This window comes from Ascaphus truei, chromosome 23, assembly GCF_040206685.1.
Source record: "Ascaphus truei isolate aAscTru1 chromosome 23, aAscTru1.hap1, whole genome shotgun sequence".
Lineage (NCBI taxonomy): Eukaryota > Metazoa > Chordata > Amphibia > Anura > Ascaphidae > Ascaphus > Ascaphus truei.
Window position 1 is genome coordinate 3,289,207 of NC_134505.1, and position 15,867 is coordinate 3,305,073.

Sequence of the window (15,867 nt, forward strand, 5' to 3'; positions counted from 1 at the left end):
TATACCGAGGCAAATTTAAATGTCATTTGGTAGGAGTTTTTTTTACTCTGTCATAAAACTGTCAATCTCGCAGCTGATTTACGACAGGGGTGGGCTTATGTTGTTTCAATGGTGGAACAATAGTATATAAACCTTAGCAAGGGATCATGAAAATCAGATTTCAACAGAGGTGTGTTTTGGACTAAACACGTGATTTTTCATTCTTAGTATGCCAGTGACCTCTCTGGGAGAAAACCTATGACATATGGTAATGTACTGAATAGCGATTTCTGTTATATGTTTTATCCTGTTATTTTAAGAACCTGTCCTGCATTTACTGTGATTGTATGTCCTTGTAATCCTTTTTCTGTAATCTAAGCACTTTACTTTTATATATATTAAAACATTTAATAAGTGATGCTTTGGGCTCTGAATGAACTTCTGTATGCTCTGGAGAGAGTATTTACATTTTTGGACATATTTTGCTGCAGATTTTTGTGTGTTAAGTGTCAAGTTTTTTCAATAATAAACAAGGACCTGAGACCCTGGAAGATCAATTAATTAAATATCTTTGCATTTCTTGGGAGTTGGAAGCATTTAGATATGATTGCCATTTAGTAATGGGGTAAAATTAAATCACTGACGTTACCTGTTCAGAGGAGAAAGGTGTGTTGGCTAGAGTAACCGTGTGTATTAACCCGAATTGCATATCTAAGTCACGTGCTGTTCGTGACAGGTGGTATATTGGGACAGATTGATTTGAGATATTGTTCATTTGACAGACCTTTGCAAAGCTGAGAAGTGAGAAAGCTTGCGAGCTGTGTATTAACCCTTGTCCTGTATGCAGTCACGTGCTCACAGGTGTGCCGTACGTACGTGACAGTTAGCATAACACTAAGAAACACATTAGGCAGTATAGTATTTTGCAATGAGACAAACAAAAGTTTTATTGAAGGAATGAGTAAAAAGATGCATTACATGCAAGGTGAAATACTGTATGTACCACGTCACAAAATAGGAAAGGTGATAGCTTGTGGGCACAGCCCAACTGCATTGTAACCAATAGCAGTGGCATGTATCAGTAGTACGTTATATATTAAGACTACGGTTATAGTAAACAACACCCATTCTTGGTGTTTATTTTGGAAGAATATATCCCCCAGTGGGTAACATTGTCACTATTCACCTCGTTCTCTCTGTGGCCTTATCCTAATGGCCCTACTCATATTAAGCATATTTCCTGTATTGGTTTGCTTATATCTGTAAGGAGTCACAATGTTGCAAGATTTAAATGTAATCCTTAAAAAGCACGAGGAGCATCATTACAGGAAATGCTGAAACCTTTACAAGGTGGGAAGCTGCAGACCAGAAGGTGAGATACACCTGAGCTCCAAACCCCAAACCATTCTCTGTGCCCCATATCACCTACAGGTCTACTTTCCTACAGAACATATGCTAAGGATCAGAAAGACAGGTTAGCTTGGACTTCTCCAACACAGACACTAATGAATCATTAACTTCTGGAGAGTTCAGCAAAGAATTCCGTTCTCCATCGCCGTTTCTTCTCTGTAGTTTTACGCCTTGATTTCTCCCCCAGAAGTATCAGATTTGTCTAACAGCTGGCTTTCTGGCCATGTTCTGTGGATTGATGACCTGAATTGCTGTGGTGAGATCCTGGAAAGGAAAGACATACTGCATTGAAATCACAATGTACTTTGTGCTATCATGTGGGAAATATAGTATACTGCATCATTCTTAGGAGTCCTTACAAAGTGTTCCCTGTGGATCAGTCCTGGTGCAATTACCTTTAATAATTGTACAACCTAGATATTCACGCACTGAAATAAATGCAATGACTTTCTTCCTGCGGCTGTAAAATCTCCTCTGACGCTGTATATGGTCAGCTTCGCCTCCTGGATCGGACGGCTCTGACTTTGCGTTTGTGCGCATGCGCGGACTTCACTTCGCGGTGCTGTCAGTCTGAACAATGGGAGACGCGTTCCTGCCCTGCTAGGAGTAAGGTCATTGGGCCGCGCCGCCTAAAGGGATGCAGGCGCCGCTCCTCTTTCAGTGCTGGACTGACTGCACTACAAGGTACTTGCGGATACATGGCTGCACGCTTTAGGACACTCCCGTGGCTCCCTGCACTTGCTGGACTCAAAGTATGTGTTTTTTCCTGACAGAGGGGCCAGTGATGTTGTTTATTCCCTTTTGTGTTTCAATGGCTTTGATTATGTATCTCTCCTATAGGTTTGCATCCGTGGGTCATTAACCCTTTAGAGCCCTCCTTTGCCAGCTAGTTCCCCTGCTACACACATAGCTTCAACATAGTTGTTTATTACCATCTAGATTTAGTCTTTTGTCTCACAGCCCAACCACATTCAGCACAGATATTCAGTGGTAGTCTGTTACTGTGCATGTCAGGGATTCAGTCACAGGGTTGAGGGAAGTACCAGGTGACTACGGTCTTCCTGGGAACGGGCCTGAAGAAGGGGTTTCCATACCCCGAAACGTTGCCCCCCCCTGCCCTGGACGTTTAACCCCCGGTGTTTCCTCTCCCTCCCCCCCCCCCATGTCTCCCCCCCCTTCCCTGTCGTTTTCCCTTCCCTAGCACACAGTGCTCTTTTTGGTCCTTGGTTAACCCTTGTGTGCATCATACGTGTATCATTAACATTTTCCTTTGGCTGATCCATTTACTCTTTTCTTCTCTATTCGTGTGCTGGGAACATTTTAGTGTCATTTAGATTATTTGGGAGGAAACAGGGTCCTCTCGGTTCCCTTTTGCACCACCAGCTTTTCCCTTTATACATACTTTGTGTGCAGTCTAATATATTTTTCTTATATTTATATTGTAGCTCAATTCCTTTCATTGGCACTCCTTTTTATTCAGTTGAGATTTATTTTGCAGAATAGATGTTTTGATCTTGTCTATGAATTAAAAAAAACTCATCTGAATATGTTTCACATAAATCATTGGGAACTTTAACATACGACTGTTATTGCAATGTTCTCTTTTCCCTCTTTTTGTCCCGTTTGGAAGTATCTCATATAGAACAGTTTTGAGTTTCATGTAGTGGTTTGAACATTTCTGTGATGGTTTTATAGCTAATATCTCTTTGCACTTACCATGGCTGCCTCCTGAGGAATGGCACTGGGGAATGCTGTATAGAAAAACACAAGGTTATATAGTCACGGTTGGTTTTAAGCACATGAGCTTGAAAAATTAAGCAATTGCAATCATACTGTTATTAATATTAATGAGTTTTCCTGAGTGATTTAATACCATTGAGTGGTTATTTATTAACAAAACACACTATAAATATATATATATATATATATATTCAAAAAATAAATAGATGATACCGTTCTGTGGCTAACGAAATGCTTTTATTTGTGCGAGCTTTCGAGATACACTGATCTCTTCTTCCGGCGATGTTACAATGAATGAAGCAAGGACGGTATCATCTATTTATTTTTTGATTATTGAAGCTCGGCTAACATGGTACTGATACCTCTCATGTATATATATATATATATACTTCCCCATGCACTTTCATGGTGAAATAAGCCCAGTCCTCAAATGTCTAATTCACTCCATAATTAAGGTCTATGGGACACTGTGTTACATACTGCATGTCCTGTCCATCCAGCAGGCGTTTGTATGTGGCAATCTCCATCTCTAGATGTGTCTTCTGGTCCATGAGAACTCTGTACTCATAGTTCTGGTTCTCCAGATCAGATCGGATCTGACCCAGCTGCCCTTCCACGTTGTTGATCATGCCCTGTAACTGGCTGAGCTGGGAGCTATAACCGGCCTGTGTCTCTGCCAAACTGCCTTCCAGGGCTGATTTCTGCAAGAGAGGAACATACTGGCAATAAGTGATTGTGCAATTGGTGGAAATCCTTATTTAACACAGTAGCACAGTCCCGTTCTGATTACTAAATACAGCAGTATAGGCAATGCTGGAAAAAGGGAAATAGTAAATATTACATATTTATGATTGATGGAGAGTAGGAGAGTGTGTTAAGCAGTAAATATATGTATACAACTGAGAGTACATGTAGGCTTCAAGGGGATTTTATATAATGCAGTGTATATCTGTATGCCATAATAATACTGTATATGCTTCTTACACTGGCGACACACTTTATTCGAGCTCGGCTAGTCCCACGAATTCGGGTATACCCGGGTGTATTGAGGTTTGTGACTGTTTTCTGCCCGAGTGCATTGGGTTATTTTCCAGGCAGGGATTGAAGCATTTTATTCCCGCTGGCTGCAATACTGCACAGTATATATATATATATACTGCATTACAATTCATGAATTTATGCCATCTGGTAGACACGCGAAGCATTGCAGCCTATTAAATCCTAATCATTATCATTTAACAGATCAGCCGCCCGTCAGCCAGGCATGAACCCAGGCTGGGAAGGCAAACGCAACGGGGCTTGTCAGAGGTGAGGAGCGGCGCATTCCAGGTATCAGCCAGATACATACTGGGTATTTGCTCGAATAAAGTGTGTCGGTGCAGTATTCCAAACCAATGTGTGTAGTTATCCAGTGTTCTTTGCATAGACATAAACAGTGATACCACACAATAATCTAGGAATATGAGTGCTAACACATACCATGCTCAGCTGGCTCTGAAGCTCAATCTCCAGGCTCTGCGCACAGCGCTTCAACTCGGTGACCTCACTTTGCACTGACACCAGCTGCTCAGAACCGGACGCCACCTGACGATTCAGTTCCTCACTCTGCAAGAACATACAAATAGAAAAGAGACGTATGGAATAATATGTGACATACAGTAGTTGCACTGTGAGTTAGCTCACTTATATATTTAGAAATGTGGCCACACAAATACCACACCTTTTATTTAATCTTAATAGTAAATGTTGGGTTTCCATAGAGTTGCTGATTCCAACTCTGCTTCTTATACCTGTACTCGTGTAGTAAACATACAGTAGATAAGTCACCATATCTTATTCTGCCACAGGTACCACGTTAGATTGTAAGACATACGATGAATGATGAGTGTGACGGTTTTAGAGAACATTCATCGTTATCTGATATGAGCTGTTGAAATAGTAGAATGAAAGCGATGCGTTTACCCTTTGAAGGAACATGCTCTCAACCTCCCTCATGTTCCTCTCCATCATGTTTTCATATTGCTCTCGGATCTCAGACAAGGCTCCGTTCAAATCTGCAGATGGAGCAGCGTTCACTTCCACGTTGACTCTGGCGCCCAGCTGAGCGCGGAGAGAGTTCACCTCCTGCAAGGGCACAAGATGAAGATGAGAATCAGGTGGAGAAGCAATGTCCCATTATGGGGGCTATATATCAAGCTTCACAGTAGAATATTTCTTTATTATGTAGGTGGAAGTAGCTTCAATTTCATGTTGCACGTCAATGTATTTTTTAAGTGAATAATTTGTGTAGTGATTACTATATATGAGGATGTATTAGAATTTGTATCTGCCAATTCAAAATGCCAGGCCTGCATTTGGGCTAACCCCAGTATCCAAGAAATATGATTCAAATGTAGGATGAGACATTTTCTTTTACATCAGGCTGGCAAAAAATATTCTTGCACCGCACAAATACAGAAATATTAATGGTTTCAAAAATAACCCCATCATCTTGATCTCCATTCTATTACATTACCTCTTCATGGTTACTCCTCATTTGCTGCAGTTCATCCTGGAGGCCTTGAACTTGCATCTCCAGGTCACACCTCTCCATGTTCAGCCCTTCCAGGACTCTGCGCAGACCATTCGCATCAGCCTCAACATTGTTCCTCAGGCTGACCTCCGTCTCATACCTTGTGAGACAACAAGAACAAGACATTAAGGGCTACACAGTCCAGGAAACACAAACCATTAAACGTGTGTACCTTGTACATCTTTGTGGAGATTTAGATGTACTCCTCTTATCTGATCTAATTCATCCCTTCTTTCACTTATTTCTCCATAATATTCATGACACTTACTTGTTTCTGAAGTCATCTATAGCCAGTCGGGCATTGTCTATCTGCAGAACAATCCCGGCATTCTCCACAGTGGCTGCAGCGATCTAAAAAACATACCAGGCAGTGAATTCATATTCGTCTTTCAGTCAGTGCAACATTGATTTCATTTCCAAAGAATGAACTTGAATGTACCTGACACTGGAGCTCCTGAATAACACTGTAGTACTGACTGAAGTCAGGGGATGAGCTGGGGGCATTGTTTGCATACCACTCACAGATCTTTCTCTCCAGCTGGGCATTTTCCTGCTCCAGTGAGTTCACTCTCTCCAGGTAAGATGAAAGTCGGTCATTCAGAAGCTGCATGGTTTCCTTCTCATTGATACCGAACAGGCCATCATTTTTAGAACCACCGTTACCCCCAAAGCTGCTAAAGTGGCTTCCATGACTAGAGCCACCATGTACACTTCCATAGCCACATCCATGACCGAAAGAAGAGTGTTTGGAGCTGGAAATTCCTTTACCTCCGTATCCTCCATGATGAGATCCTCCATGATGGGACATGTGGGAGCCTCCATGATGGGCTTTATGGGGTTTGCAGTGGCTCATAGTGATGCTAAAGTTGGATCCAAATGGAAGGACACTGCAGCTTGATCAGCAAGTGAAGTGTAAGTGCTCCCAATCCAAAGGTCTCCTTTTATAGAACGTATGGGTGGGAGGGGTTGCTGAATTATATCGACATTACACTTTTTCCAAGTCTAGACAATTTTGAAGATTCTTCAGAAATCAAAGACAATCTGGGTGGCTAAGAGACACAACAGTTTACCATTTTGTTACAATGCTGTACAACATAAGGGAATATTTACCCCACCCATAATGGTACAAAAGTGCATGACAACATCAAAGAAGTAAAACACGCGCTATGAATAAACACCGGCATAAAGCACTTAATTATTTAATTCACACTATGTATATTAATGTGTTTGAAAGTCATGTGTTTCTTGAGAACGGAGGATTCTGATGACAATGTGGGTGGGAGACGGGGGATGCATGGTACAAAGCCAAATACCACTTGGATCCTGATTTAGTCGTTTGCTTTGTGGAAACTAGTTAAACCTATTTTGGAAAATATTGACAGTTACTTTTCTTAGACTAAACGAGAAAGAAACACAGTATGGGCACTCGACCACCGATATGGATGATTGGTGATAAATGTTAAAAACAATTTTAATTACAATATCGAATATTAAAATAATGGGTATTGAAACTAGAATTGACGCACGAAGATCATAGTGGGAGCACTGTGATAGGTGCTACTGATCTAGAAAAATACATAGGATAGACGGATATCAGTGTATCCCACGTCTATCTATGAACAAAAATAGGATGATGAGACCCACTGTGTAGGGACTCAAACGTGGGGTAAATGGTGAACCATATAAGAAACTGTAGGTTGGGGCTTCCATAAATGGTACAGACAGCAAACTGTGGTGAGTAAACTGTGATGTAGCAGTACTAAGTGTACTATATCCTAGTAATCAAAGGGTTAAAAGCCCCTGATGAAACAATGGTGTATATAGCGCACTGTGCAGTGAAATTCCTGTGGAACCACCAGTAGAACACTACAGTATATCATCTCCACGGTTCAGAAGCCACAGTTAATACTTCTCACGGCGCTGTACCGGTCCCCAGTGATCGGCTCCTTGATAATCATATAGGAAGGTCTCAGCTCAATATGATTAATACAATTATCACCCCTCCACACATACAATTCCCACCCACGCAAATACAAATTCCCCCTCCCTCCACAAATACAATATCCCTCTCCACAAACTTCAATTACCCCCCAACACACACACACACACACACACAAATACAATTACAACCCACCTACACATACACACACAATAACCCCCTCATGATAATATCATGAAATATTATGTTTTTTTTATCCTTCTGGTGCTTCAAGGGTTAACGAAGGTATGGTTTGGGTTTAAAAATACAATATATTGGGTTTATGACAGGTGAAAACTTTTCCTGGGTTTGTGCGGGGCTTCAAAGAGTATTTCATTGGGAGGGGGGGCCTGTCACGCATGGCCCACTCAAGGTGACATATGTGGTGTGTAGAAGGTCATAAACGCTAACCAGAGATGATGATGTCATGCTCAAAGAAATCTAAACATTTGTGAATAATTACTGGTGGATGCCAGAGAGAGGTGACACACAGGGTAAGCTTTCATTGAAGGACTTTATTAAAAATGAGAATATCATGTGATGTTATCACGGGAGACCAGTTCTTTTACAACGAAACCACTGGGATCACAAGCACCAGACAGGACAAAGTTGTTGAATAAAATGGGGTTTATTCTGGCACACCAGCAGACAGAAAAAAGATGTTCAAAACAAGATACAATACCAACTAGGGGCCTGGGGAGTAGACTCTAGCCTCGCTAGTCGCAGGGGCTTCTTGAAGAAGGCTTGCCCTGTCCGCTTCTCGTCCAGGATATCAGAGGGCTGATCACACAGCAGAGCCCCTGACATGTATCTCCAGCTGGTCACTGTAAAGATCCAAACTCTTTTACAGAATGTCTCTCAGTCTCTCTGTCTCTCAGATAGTCCACTGAGGGAATGTCCACACTCAATCCCAGAGTGTCTCTCAGTCTCTCAGATAGTCCTCTGAGGTAATCTCTATACTCCTTCCCAGAGTGTCTCTCAGTCTCTCAGATGGTCCTCTGAGGGAATCTCCACACTCCCTCCTAGAGTGTCTCTCAGTCTCTCAGATGGTCCTCTGAGGGAATCTCCACACTCCCTCCTAGAGTGTCTCTCAGTCTCTCAGATGCTCTCTGAAGGTAGAGCTGATTCTCTGATCAGCAGCACCCCTTATATAGCCCCCTGTGGCTATCCGTTACATGGGAGGGGCTGCTGGACAGTGAGAGCATGGATTAGGTTGGTACCACAACAGCCAGAGGGCATGCTAAGAGCCCTTCCCCATCCCTGATTGTTCACTCTTTCTCACTCACCAAATGTCTGTAACACCTCCACACTCCCAGCCATTGTTTAAATCCACATTCTTTGCAGGAACCTCAGCTGATTAAATCACAGACAAACAATCCATACAAATGTACCCATGCAAATTATATTAATGTAAGCGATCTTTGAAATTAGCACATAATCCAATTTACACTATACTGGGCTTCCTCCCAGTTTTGTGATGCCAGCTAGCCCTACCGTCACAGGCGTCATCTCCTGTACATACTAGGAGTTACATGTGTGTGTTCGGAGCACAGAGCGGCATGTAATGAAACTACACACTGCAAGGGTAAGGGGCGCTAAGGGCAGATATCCAATTGTCACTCAAATTTAGGTGGTCATACTTTGCCCGGTTGCGTCCATCATGAGCGCCTGAATTTATTGATGTGGCTCACATGTGTCAGAGTATTAGAGGAGGAGGTGGGATTATGTTGTTTCAACGGGGAACAATAGTACATAAACCTTAGCAAGGGATTATGCAAAACAGATTTCAACAGAGGTGTTTTTTGGACCAAACACGTGATTTTCATTCTTACTATGCCAGGTGACCTCTCTGGGAGAAAACCTATGACATATGGTATAGTAATGTACTGTATAGGGATTTCTGTTTTATGTTTTATCCTGTTATTTTAAGAACCTGTCCTGCATTTACTATGATTGTATGTTCTTGTAGTCCTTTTTCTGTAATCTAAGCACTTAACTTTTATATATATATATATATATATATATATATATATATATATATATTAAAACATTTAATAAGTGATGCTTTGGGCTCTGAATGAACTTCTGTATGCTCTGGAGAGAGTATTTACATTTTTGGACATATTTTGCTGCAGATTTTTGTGTGTTAAGTGTCTAGTTTTTTCAATAAACAACAAGGACCTGAGACCCTGGAAGATCTATTAATTAAATATCTTTGCATTTCTTGGGTGGTGGAAGCATTTAGATATCATTGCCATTCCGGGTCATGGGTTAATATTAAATCATTGACGTTACCTGTTCAGAGGAGAAAGGTGTGTTGGCTAGAGTAACTGTGCGTATTAACCCGGGTTGCATATCTAAGTCACGTGCTCACTTGTGTGCTGTTCATGACAGATATATTGGGACGGATTGAGTTGAGATATTGTTCATTTGATGGACCTTTGCAAAGCTGAGAAGCGAGACAGCTTGTGAGCTGTGTATTAACCCTTGTACTGTATGCAGGTGACGTGCTCACAGGTGTGCTGTACGTACGTGACAGTCAGCATAACACTAAAAACATTAGACAGTATTGTATTTTGCAATGAGACAAACAAATGTTTTATTGAAGGAAGGAGTAAAAAGATGCATTACATGCGAGGTGAAATACTGCATGTACAACGTCACAAAATAGGAAAGGTGATAGCTTGTGGGCACAGCCCATCTGCTTTGTAACCAATAGCAGTGGCATGTAGCAGTAGAACGTGATATATTAATACTATGGTTATAGTTAAGAACACCCAATCTTGGTGTTTATTTTGGAAGAATATATCCCCCAGTGGGTAACATTGTCACTATTCACCTCGTTCTCTCTGTGGCTTTATCCTAATGGCCCTACTCATATTAAGCATATTTCCTGTATTGGTTTGCTTATATCTGTAAGGAGTCACAATGTTTCAAGATTTAAATGCTATCCTTAAAATGCACGAGGAGCATCATTACAAGAAATGCTGAAACCTTTACAAGCTGGGAAACTGCAGACCAAAAGGTGAGATACACCTGAGCTCAAAACCCAAACCATTCTCTATGTCCCATATCACCTACAGGTCTACTTTCCTACTGAACATATACTAAGGATCAAGAAGCCAGGTTAGCTTGGACTTCTCAAACACAGACACTAATGAATCATTAACTTCTGGAGAGTTTGGCAAAGAATTCCGTTCTCCATCGCCATTTCTTCTCTGTAGTTTTACGCCTTGATTTCTCCCCCAGAAGTATCAGATGTGTCTAACAGCTGGCTTTCTGGCCATGTTCTGTGGATTGATGACCTGAATTGCTGTGGTGAGATCCTGGAAAGGAAAGACATACTGCATTCAAATCACAATGTGCTTTGTGCTAGCATGTGGGAAATATAGTATACTGCATCATTCTTAGGAGTCCTTACAACGTGTTCCCTGTGGATCTGTCCTGGTGCAATTACCTTTGATAATTGTACAACCTAGATATTCACGCACTAAAATAAATGCAATTACTTTCTTCCTGCGGCTGCAAAATCTCCTCTGACGCTGTATAAGGTCAGCTTCGCCTCCTGGATCGGACGGCTCTGACTTTGCGTTTGTGCGCATGCGCGGACTTCACTTCACGGTCCTGTCAGTCTGAACAATGGGAGACGCGTTCCTGCCCTGCTAGGAGTAAGGACATTGGGCTGCGCTGCCTTAAGGGATGCAGGCGCCGCTCCTCGTTCAGTGCTGGACTGACTGCACTACGAGGTACTTGCGGCTACATGGCTACACGCTTTAGGACACTCCCGTGGCTCCCTGCACTTGCTGGACTCAAAGTATGTGTTTTTTCCTGACAGAGGGGCCAGTGATGTTGTTTATTCCCTTTTGTGTTTCAATGGCTTTGATTATGTATCTCTCCTATAGGTTTGCATCCGTGGGTCATTAACCCTTTAGAGCCCTCCTTTGCCAGCTATTTCCCCTGCTACACACATAGCTTCAACATAGTTGTTTATTACCATCTAGATTTAGTCTTTTGTCTCACAGCCCAACCACATTCAGCACAGATATTCAGTGATAGTCTGTTACTGTGCATGTCAGGGATTCAGTCACAGGGTTGAGGGAAGTACCAGGTGACTACGGTCTTCCTGGGAATGGGCTTGAAGAAGGGGTTTCCATACCCCGAAACGTTGCCCCACCCTGCCCTGGACGTTTAACCCCCGGTGTTTCCTCTCCCCCCCTTCCCTGTCTTTTCCCTTTCCCTAGCACACAGTGCTCTTTTCGGTCCTTGGTTAACCATTGTGTGCATCATACGTGTATCATTAACATTTTCCTTTGGCTGATCCATTTACTCTTTTCTTCTCTATTCGAGTGCTGGGAACATTTTACTGTCATTTAGATTATTTGGGAGGAAATAGGGTCCTCTCGGTTCCCTTTTGCACCACCAGCTTTTCCCTTTATACATACTTTGTGTGCTGTCTAATATATTTTTCTTATATTTATATTGTAGCTCAATTCCTTTCATTGTCGCTCCTTTTTATTCAGTTGAGATTTATTTGCAGAATTTATGTTTTTATCTTGTCTATGAATTAAAAAAAACTCATCTGAATATGTTTCACATAAATCATTGGGCAACTTTAACATACGACTGTTATTGCAATGTTCTCTTTTCCCTCTTTTTGTCCCGTTTGGAAGTATCTCATATAGAACAGTTTTGAGTTTCATGTAGTGGTTTGAACATTTCTGTGATGGTTTTATAGCTAATATCTCTTTGCACTTACCATGGCTGCCTCCTGAGGAATGGCACTGGGGAATGCTGTATAGAAAAACACAAGTTTATATAGTGAAGGTTAGTTTTAAGCACATGAGCTTGAAAAATGAAGCAATTGCAATCATACTGTTATTAATATTAATGAGTTTTCATGAGTGATTTAATACCATTGAGTGGTTATTTATTAACAAAACACACTATATATATATATATATATATATATAAATATATATATATATATATATATATATAAATAATCAAAAAAATAAAAAAATAAATAGATGATACCGTTCTGTGGCTAACGAAATGCTTTTATTTGTGCGAGCTTTCGAGATACACTGATCTCTTCTTCCGGCATAGCATTTCGTTAGCCACAGAACGGTATCATCTATTTATTTTTTTATTTTTTTGATTATTGAAGCTCGGCTAACACGGTACTGATACCTCTACATATATATATATATATATATATGTCTAATTCACTCCATAATTAAGGTCTATGGGACTCTGTGTTACATACTGCATGTCCTGTCCATCCAGCAGGCGTTTGTATGTGGCAATCTCCATCTCCAGATGTGTCTTCTGATCCATGAGAACTCTGTACTCGTAGTTCTGGTTCTCCAGATCAGATCGGATCTGGCCCAGCTGCCCTTCCACGTTGTTGATCATGCCCTGTAACTGGCTGAGCTGGGAGCTATAACCGGCCTGTGTCTCTGCCAAGCTGCCTTCCAGGGCTGATTTCTGCAAGAGAGGAACATACTGGCAATAAGAGATTGTGCAATTGGGGGAAATCCTTATTTAACACAGTAGCACAGTCCCGTACTGATTACTAAATACAGCAGTATAGGCAATGCTGAGAAAAGGGAAATAGTAGATATTACATATTTATGATTGATGGAGAGTAGGAGAGTCTGTGTGTTAAGCAGTAAATATGTGTATACAACTGAGAGTACATGTAGGCTTCAAGGGGATTTTATATAATGCAGTGTATATCTGTATGCCATAATAATACTGTATATGCTTCTTATTCCAAACCAATGTGTGTAGTTATCCAGTGTTCTTTGCATAGACATAAACAGTGATACCACACAATAATCGAGGAATATGAGTGCTAACACATACCATGCTCAGCTGGCTCTGAAGCTCAATCTCCAGGCTCTGCGCACAGCGCTTCAACTCGGTGACCTCACTTTGCACTGACACCAGCTGCTCAGAACCGGACGCCACCTGACGATTCAGTTCCTCACTCTGCAAGAACATACAAATAGAAAAGAGACGTATGGAATAATATCTGACATACAGTAGTTGCACTGTGAGTTAGGTGACTTATATATTTAGAAATGTGGCCACACAAATTCCACACCTTTTATTTAATCTTAATAGTAAATGTTGGGTTTCCATAGAGTTGCTGATTCCAACTCTGCTTCTTATACCTGTACTTGTGTAGTAAACATACAGTAGATAAGTCACCATATCTTATTCTGCCACAGGTACCACGTTAGATTGTAAGACATACGATGAATGATGAGTGTGACGGTTTTAGAGAACATTCATCGTTATCTGATGTGAGCTGTTGAAATATTAGAATGAAAGAGATGTGTTTACCCTTTGAAGGAACATGCTCTCAACCTCCCTCATGTTCCTCTCCATCATGTTTTCATATTGCTCTCGGATCTCAGACAAGGTTCCATTCAAATCTGCAGATGGAGCAGCGTTCACTTCCACGTTGACTCTGGCGCCCAGCTGAGCGCGGAGAGAGTTCACCTCCTGCAAGGGCACAAGATGAAGATGAGAAACAGGAGGGGCAGCAATGTGCCATTATGGGGGCTATATATCAAGCTTCACAGTAGAATATTTCTTTATTATGTTGGTGGAAGTATCTTCAATTTCATGTTGCACGTCAATGTATTTTTTAAGTGAATAATTTGTGTAGTGATTACTATATATGAGGATGTATTAGAATTTGTATCTGCCAATTCAAAATGCCAGGCCTACATTTGGGCTAACCCCAGTATCCAAGAAATATGATTCAAATGTAGGATGAGACATTTTCTTTTACATCAGGCTGGCAAAAAATATTCTTGCACCGCACAAATACAGAAATATTAATGGTTTCAAACATAACCCCATCATCTTGAGTTCCATTCTATTACATTACCTCTTCATGGTTACTCCTCATTTGCTGCAGTTCATCCTGGAGGCCTTGAACTTGCATCTCCAGGTCACACCTCTCCATGTTCAGCCCCTCCAGGACTCTGCGCAGACCATTCGCATCGGCCTCAACATTGTTCCTCAAGCTGACCTCTGTCTCATACCTTGTGAGACAGCAAGAACAAGACATTAAGGGCTACACAGTCCAGGAAACACAAACCATTAAACTTTTGTACCTTGTACATCTTTGTGGAGATTTAGATGTACTCCTCTTATCTGATCTTATTCATCCCTTCTTTCACTTATTTCTCCATAATATTCATGACACTTACTTGTTTCTGAAGTCATCTATAGCCAGTCGGGCATTGTCTATCTGCAGAACAATCCCTGCATTCTCCACAGTAGCTGCAGCGATCTAAAAAACATACCAGGCAGTGAATTCATATTCGTCTTTCAGTCAGTGCAACATTGATTTCATTTCCAAAGAATGAACTTGAATGTACCTGACACTGGAGCTCCTGAATAACACTGTAGTACTGACTGAAGTCAGGGGATGAGCTGGGGGCATTGTTTGCATACCACTCACAGATCTTTCTCTCCAGCTGGGCATTTTCCTGCTCCAGTGAGTTCACTCTCTCCAGGTAAGATGAAAGTCGGTCATTCAGAAGCTGCATGGTTTCCTTCTCATTGATGCCGAACAGGCCATCATTCTTAGAACCACCGTTACCCCCAAAGCTGCTAAAGTGGCTTCCATGACTAGAGCCACCATGTACACTTCCATAGCCACATCCATGGCCGAAAGAAGAGTGTTTGGAGCTGGAAATTCCTTTACCTCCATATCCTCCATGATGGGATCCTCCATGATGGGCTTTATGGGGTTTGCAGTGGCTCATAGTGATGCTAAAGGTGGATCCAAATGGAAGGACACTGCAGCTTGATCAGCAAGTGAAGTATAAGTGCTCCCTATCCAAAAGTCTCCTTTTATAGAACGTATGGGTGGGAGGGGTTGCTGAGTGAAGTGTACTTTTATGTGCATTATATCGACATTACACTTTTTCCAAGTCTAGAGATGTTGGGAGGTTCTTCAGAAATCACAGGCACGTCTCGACGGCTAAGCGACACAACAGTTTATACGTTTGTTTCAATGCTGCACAACATAAGGGAATATTTACCCCACCCATAATGGTACAAAAGTGCATGTCTACATCAAAGAAGAAGTAAAACAAGCTATGAATAAACACCTGCATATAGCACTTAATTATTTAATTCACACTATGTTTATTAATGTGTT

At 41.4% G+C, this 15,867-nt stretch overlaps 2 protein-coding genes across 2 annotated transcripts; both read right to left on the minus strand.

Moving 5' to 3' along the window:
* Positions 1 to 895: 895 nt before the first annotated feature.
* Positions 896 to 6,599, minus strand: LOC142472976 (keratin, type I cytoskeletal 19-like). The gene is made up of 8 exons (XM_075580126.1): positions 6,141 to 6,599; positions 5,970 to 6,052; positions 5,645 to 5,801; positions 5,092 to 5,253; positions 4,609 to 4,734; positions 3,610 to 3,830; positions 3,106 to 3,140; positions 896 to 1,653 (listed from the first exon to the last, which is right to left on the minus strand). Exons 1-8 carry the CDS (start codon positions 6,552 to 6,554, stop codon positions 1,592 to 1,594), a joined length of 1,260 nt encoding a protein of 419 aa, XP_075436241.1. The 5' UTR covers positions 6,555 to 6,599; the 3' UTR covers positions 896 to 1,591.
* A 3,659-nt stretch (positions 6,600 to 10,258) lies between these two features.
* Positions 10,259 to 15,580, minus strand: LOC142473086 (keratin, type I cytoskeletal 19-like). The gene is made up of 8 exons (XM_075580246.1): positions 15,080 to 15,580; positions 14,909 to 14,991; positions 14,584 to 14,740; positions 14,031 to 14,192; positions 13,548 to 13,673; positions 12,946 to 13,166; positions 12,436 to 12,470; positions 10,259 to 11,005 (listed from the first exon to the last, which is right to left on the minus strand). The coding sequence occupies exons 1-8, from the start codon at positions 15,467 to 15,469 to the stop codon at positions 10,944 to 10,946; spliced, it is 1,236 nt and encodes a 411-aa protein (XP_075436361.1). The 5' UTR covers positions 15,470 to 15,580; the 3' UTR covers positions 10,259 to 10,943.
* Positions 15,581 to 15,867: the final 287 nt, after the last annotated feature.

What these genes read in the sequence shown, in the direction of transcription:
- LOC142472976 (XM_075580126.1), bottom strand. Translation starts at nt 6,554, where the DNA reads ATGAGCCACTGCAAACCCCATAAAGCCCATCATGGAGGCTCCCACATG. An exon ending in ATAGATGACTTCAGAAACAA is followed by an intron (nt 5,802 to 5,969) that starts GTAAGTGTCATG and finishes TTGTCTCACAAG; the next exon opens with GTATGAGACGGAGGTCAGCC. An exon ending in TTCCTCAGGAGGCAGCCATG is followed by an intron (nt 1,654 to 3,105) that starts GTAAGTGCAAAG and finishes TTTCCTTTCCAG; the next exon opens with GATCTCACCACAGCAATTCA.
- LOC142473086 (XM_075580246.1), bottom strand. Translation starts at nt 15,469, where the DNA reads ATGAGCCACTGCAAACCCCATAAAGCCCATCATGGAGGATCCCATCAT. An exon ending in ATAGATGACTTCAGAAACAA is followed by an intron (nt 14,741 to 14,908) that starts GTAAGTGTCATG and finishes CTGTCTCACAAG; the next exon opens with GTATGAGACAGAGGTCAGCT. An exon ending in AGAGCATGTTCCTTCAAAGG is followed by an intron (nt 13,674 to 14,030) that starts GTAAACACATCT and finishes ATGTTCTTGCAG; the next exon opens with AGTGAGGAACTGAATCGTCA.